At 41.7% G+C, this 6,051-nt stretch overlaps 1 protein-coding gene across 1 annotated transcript; it reads left to right on the top strand.

Annotated features, from left to right (window-relative positions):
* The first annotated feature begins 1,490 nt into the window (after positions 1-1,490).
* On the top strand, positions 1,491-6,051 carry ndufaf4 (NADH:ubiquinone oxidoreductase complex assembly factor 4). The gene is made up of 3 exons (XM_038727271.1): positions 1,491-1,652; positions 1,799-1,899; positions 4,989-6,051. The coding sequence occupies exons 1-3, from the start codon at positions 1,517-1,519 to the stop codon at positions 5,292-5,294; spliced, it is 543 nt and encodes a 180-aa protein (XP_038583199.1). The 5' UTR covers positions 1,491-1,516; the 3' UTR covers positions 5,295-6,051.

The raw sequence follows: 6,051 nt of genomic DNA, 5'->3' as shown, positions 1-6,051 counted from the left end.
TAACTGATGTATTTACTTTGTATTGTTAAAAAATGAAACCTCATTGTAACAAACAGACGGGGAGGCTGTATTTATATACTTATAAAGTGTGAACTTCAGAAAGAGGCAAAACATTGTTTGTATGACTAGGCCTTTTTGAATGTGTTAGGAAATAAAATCCTGCCATCTGCTGGCCGTCCATCTGCTCACCTTCTGAACTGTAGACTTTAGAAATGTATGCGTTACACTCGAAAGAAGAATCATCTATTAGATCAAGACCTAAATATCCTTCCATCCATTGTCACCCACTTATCCTGCGCGCAGGGTCGCGGGGGCTGGAGCCAATCCCAGCTGACATTGGGCGAAAGGTGGGGTACACCCTGGACAGGTCGCCAATAGACCCAAATATTCTATATGTAAATTATTTCCTTTCAAAACCACAATCAAGTCAACTCAAGTCAAGTCGACAGTTGTTTTCTCAATTTAGTACGTTCCTAGAATCACCCAGTCAAAGTAAAATTCAATTATTCTAATTATTATTAGAGGACAGGAATATCAAATGACCATTTGATTTTTGATCATTGGTCATATTACATGCACAAACATTGTGTTTTGTGTCTCTGAAATCATCGACATATTGACCTTATTGGTTCTAGGTTTGGATTTGTTGTTATTTTATTTCATTTTTAAGGATATATTCTGCTGTGTGCACCAGTTTATCGTCTTTAATTTTAAAATGTATTATGGGGGCATTTTGCCTTTATTAGGAAGCTATTGTAGATCAAAAGAGAGAACAGTCTAGAACACAAAACCATTGCGACGTTGTCACACACACTCACACACATACTGATATACTGTGTGTGTGTGTGTACACGTAAACATTTGGCAATAAGTACTGTTTTTAAAGCTACATTAACCAACTGCACATATACTAACAAATAATTAGCAATAGTAGTAATAACAAAATAACTATAAGGTATTAAGTCAGAATTATCAGCTTTATTGTACTTACACATAAATAGAAATAAAAATAAGAACAAGGACTGAACAAAGATACACATTTATAAACATTTAGTTATTATGTATGTATGTAAAAAAAGTATATACAGATAGGTGACAAATGAAAGGACAATGGAACAATGAACAACAAAATACAATTATTATATTTAACATATATATTTATACATACTAATAATTTGTATTAATATAATAAAAAATATAAGTCAGTTTGGACTTGCTATTTCAAATTTTTTAATTGGCCAAAATTATGACTTTTCTCACAATGTCCTCATAATGTAAATTTTTGAGCACTTATGATTTGATCTTTGACCCTGTCTGAAATGTGTGTTCGTGATAGACCAGTAGAACCTTTAAGTGTGTGCTCTGATGATGAAGAAATGAAGAATAACGGAATCTCCCAGCCACGCGGTGTCGCTGTTAATCCTCTGTTCGCCTTTCCACTGGGAAATGAACCTCCTCGCTCACCGTCGACAGTTTGACTAAACTTTATTGGTAGCTTTCTGTCAACTTATCAAAGATGGGGGCACGAGTCACGCGTATGTTCAGAAACTTCAACCTGGAAAACAGAGTACACCGAGAAATCTCCAAGGAGAAGCCGGCGGTAGCACCCCGACACGCGGGCAGCGTCCCGCCCTCCGCCGGCAGCGCTGAAGGTGAGTGTGTGAAGCGGTAACTGTCCCTTCGGGGGTCACACCGGGGCCAGACTGGCTCCTCAGCTTCAGACGCACATTACCAGTTAAGCTGTCCAGTGAAACGTCGGGAACAGGTTCCCTGTTGACGAGCATGTTGTGTGTTTCAGGTGCGGAGATTGCGGACTCAATGAACCAGAAGAACGCGCCGCTGCTCGCCCTCCTCAGGTCTGTGTATGTGGAGTCCAAGGACCCAGCAGCAGCAGCAGAGGTCAGCCTGGGACACGGACGCTTTCCATCTGTATGAAGGGCTGTGATGATTTAATTAGTTAGGTTATAACGTTAGTGACATTATGAACACTTCAAGTGGGACTCTTTGCTCACCAAACACTTAAAATGTCAGAAAGCATTGAGGCCTGTGACTGCATGTAGGAACTAAAAACACTGACATGAAGTGTGTGTGTCTGTGTGTGTGTGTGTGTCTGTGTCTGTGGGTGTGTGGGGACCAGAAAAAGATTTTAACCAAGTGAGGACACTTTGGCCGGTCCTCAGAACTTCAAAGGGCTGTTTTGAAGGTTAAGACAAGAAATAGGCTTGTTGGAGTTTGGAAATGAAGTTATGGCCTGCATTTTAGTCGTAATGGTTAAGGGTCCAGGGAACTCATTATGTCAATGAGGGTCCTCACAACTATAGAAGTACAAATTACTTGTGTGTGTGTGTGTGTGTGTGTGTGTGTGTGTGTGTGTGTTATTTTCTTTCTCGATTAATCGATTACTTGTCTGGTCCATAAAATGATGAAAGATGTAGATCAGTGTTTTCCAAAGCTCAAGAGGACGCCCTCAAATGTCTTGTTCTGTCCACAACCAAAAGATATTACAACTAATCGATTAATTGATCATTAGTTGCAGCTGTAGATACAACAGCTGTAGTTTTTAGGGGCGGCTGTGGCTCAGGAGGTAGAGCAGGTTGGCCGTTAATCGGAAGGTCGGCGGTTCAATCCCTGGCTACTGCCAGTGTATGAGTGAGTGTGAATGTTAGTTTCTGTTTGAGCACTTAGGCTCAGTGTATGAATGTGTATGACTGACTGGTGAATGCAGATGTAGTGTAAAAGCGCTTTGAGTGGTCGAAAAGACTAGAAAGGCGCTATACAAGTACGGAGCATTTACAACAGGACTTGATTTTCCACTTCTGCAGCCCTCCTGTTTATTTCACAATCATTTTTTGACACTTGGGGGCAGAACTCCACGACGGGCTGAACAGGCGTTGTTTGAGATATTATGGCCTCATGAAGTTGATATAGGTAGCATGTTGGCAAACGGATTCACACTGGCTCTGCTTCACTGTGTTCATCAGCGAGTTGCTAACTTTGTCTGTCTGCTATTTGGTCGGATCAGATCTATTTTCGCTGAAAACAGCTGCCTGCTTCTGATAAAGGCCAGAAAACCAAAACAAAAAGCTGAGAGAAGCTGAAACGCTCCGTAGAGATGAGGGGAACTTCAGAAAGGGGATAATTCTGTGGGTTTGTCCACACTGTTTTAAACCTGGGGCCTGTACCACGAAGCAGGATTTGAGCTTATCCAGGTAACTTCAGGGCTAACCCTGGGTTTTCAGTGCCACGATGGTGGTTCACTTCTTACCACCGTAGATCTCCATGGTAACTTATGCTGAACGGCTAACTGGCTCCAGAGCAGGCTCTGATAAGAGATCAACTCTATAAAAATGCTGCCTACTGACCAATCAGATCTCTGGAAAATGACCCACAGACTGTTTTATAGGCCGCTTTATGTTTGCTACGGTGATGTGGAGAAACTTTTGTACAGTGATATCATCCTACAGAGACTGACTGAAAGCTTTGTAAGCTACTATTGTAGGTTTTTACAGTAAGCCTACTTACTGCTGTGAAATGTGTTTTTTATATTTTTTATTTGCTTCCAGTAGGGATGTGTCGAATATTCGGCCACCGAAATTAATCAGCCAAAAATAGCAAAAAAACACTTTCAGTGTTCGGCCTAATAAGTCAAGATTGAATAAATTTTACCGAACAATTACGTTGACATGTCGGCAGTGTGGAACCATTTTAAAGTGTCTGAGAAAGACGCAAAACTCGCCGTTTGCAGACACTGTTCTGCTGAATTGTCTCCTAGCTCATCCAAAAGAAAACAAATGGTCTGACCTGCTTTGAGTGTTCCTGTCACTCGGCTCTGAGAAGGCGATTAAGCTAGCTGCACCTAAATTTGAAGTGCACACGTATTCAAGCCTTTATGGTAGTTCCACTGAAACAGCCCAGAGCGAGCTGACAGGCAGTTTAGAGACTTTATCCTGTCATTGTCATTGTCAAGTGTTGCAGTATGAGAGTCCTTCCTGAAGAGAGGCTGTGAAGTCTTCATGTTACGCCGTACCAGAACCACATAAAAGGTTATTTATCATATTGGTCGGACTTGATGAATTTAGCGCGAGGAGGATACACATGTGACAACATCCAGTTTTCAAAATAAGGTGTCTATACAGTATGGAAATAAGATTAATTGGATTATACTAACAGAAAGTATAAAACATTGCATGTGTCCATTAAAAGTAAATGGACACATGTAATTTACTTTACTTGACCCCGGATCCACCCACCATAGTCTCTCCAAATCCTGTGGGAAACACTGAGGAAAAAGCACCTTTTAATTTATGCAATGGGGGGGGGGGGGGGATGAAAAATGTGAATGTACTTGTTGGGTATTTGACAATTATTTTCATTAGGCTGCGATTTTATGTCTCGTTTGTAAAATATGACGCTCTGATTCCAGTAGACTTGTGACTGGTCATCTGCTGCTAACTCTGCCTCTTTTATGTGAACGCGCTTACGGCTGGATTTGGTAAACCCCTGGTTGACTTACCGAGTTGGTAACCAGCTTCGTGGTACCGCTTATCCCGATCATGATTGTTAGGATTAGTGAAGCCAAGATATCCTTGGTATGTTGAACTGGTTCCATGGTACAGGCCCCAGGTCTGATGGTGCAACAAGGGGCGGCTGAATTGCCCCTAATGGCTGTTCTATCAGTGTATGAATGAATGTCAGTTCTGTTTGAGCACTTAGACTTATTGTATGAATGGGTGAATGTGATGTAGTGTAAAAGCGCTTTGAGTGGTTGGAAGACTAGAAAGGCGCCACACAAATACAAAGCATTTACATTTAGAAGAAAAACCACTTAAGGCCACAAATATCTGCAGTGACTTTAGCCAATAGTTTTTTCAGTATAATGTGATTACACTATTTTAAAAGAAAGTGTGGGTCACAGGGAAACCTCATTGGTCTGGTGTATATATTCTAAATATTTTAGACTAATTTCCTTCTGCCTGATCCTTCCACAGGCATCAAAGGAAGCGACAGCGGGGACAGAAGCGGAGCGGCGGCCACTAAGGTTCAGTCTGCCAGGGGACCCATACGGCTTAGTGGAGCTCACAGACGTTCCCAAAGGCAAACTGACCATCGCTGAGGCCCTGAAGGCCCTGAGCAGCCACCAGCGTCAGCCTGAGACATGGACGCCGGAAAAGATTGCTCAGGATTATTCTCTGGACTTGAAAGACACAAAAGCTCTGCTACGGTTCTTCATCCCCTTCCAGGTTCAAATCATACCACCCAAGTCTACAAATGCCAAGCAGATAAAGGCTTCTTAGGACTAGATTGTTGATGAATGGTAGACAAAATATTATTGGATTTATTTATGTATATGTCAATAAATTGCACTGTGATAGTGACCTAACTGGGACTGATGAGGCTTGAGTTTCTCAAGCTTGGGGTTTGGACGTAAGGTTGATATGTTGATTTGTGAAACAAACTAAGAAAAATTCAAATGATAAAATAAAGTATGAAGCTGGAGCCAGGATGTGAGTAGCCTAGCTTAGCACAAAGACTGGAAGGATAAAATAGTTTCAGGACCTAACATCATCTAATGCTGGCTGCACACCAGAGAATCTTTGGGTCGATTTTGAGTCCAATTACGGGGGTGTTCCCAATCCCAAATGATCCTGTAGTGTGAGAATTTAGGTCACCAACAGAGGTTGCCCGATCAGAAGCCATCAACAGCCAATGAGAGCGAGCTGCTTGGGAAGTGTCACTAGCGTGTTGTCTATCTGCTCGCGCTATAAAATGTGTTTACCTGCTGATTCCTACTTCTCAGCTTCAAGTTCATCCACAGTTTTCTTCTGTTTTTGTTTTTCTGTGCAAAACACAGCTCACATAAGTGCAGGTATTTAATGACGAGAGTCAGCCTCCATGTTTGTTTCTGTCTGAAGTCCCGTTTGATCACACTACTGAGAACCAAAGTCCCCGGAAACGCCACTCTGAAACCATTGTAAAAACGTCATGTGTGTGGTCCTGCATCTGGACTGAATCGTCTTGTGTGTGATTAAAATTTGAAGTTTATTAATATTA

Source organism: Micropterus salmoides, unplaced genomic scaffold (assembly GCF_014851395.1).
Source record: "Micropterus salmoides isolate LMB-PRFRI ecotype aquatic unplaced genomic scaffold, ASM1485139v1 Ms_hic_scaffold_18, whole genome shotgun sequence".
Taxonomy (NCBI): Eukaryota; Metazoa; Chordata; class Actinopteri; order Centrarchiformes; family Centrarchidae; genus Micropterus; species Micropterus salmoides.
Note: the sequence above shows the minus strand (reverse complement) of the source record. Positions and strands in the feature narration are given on the sequence as shown.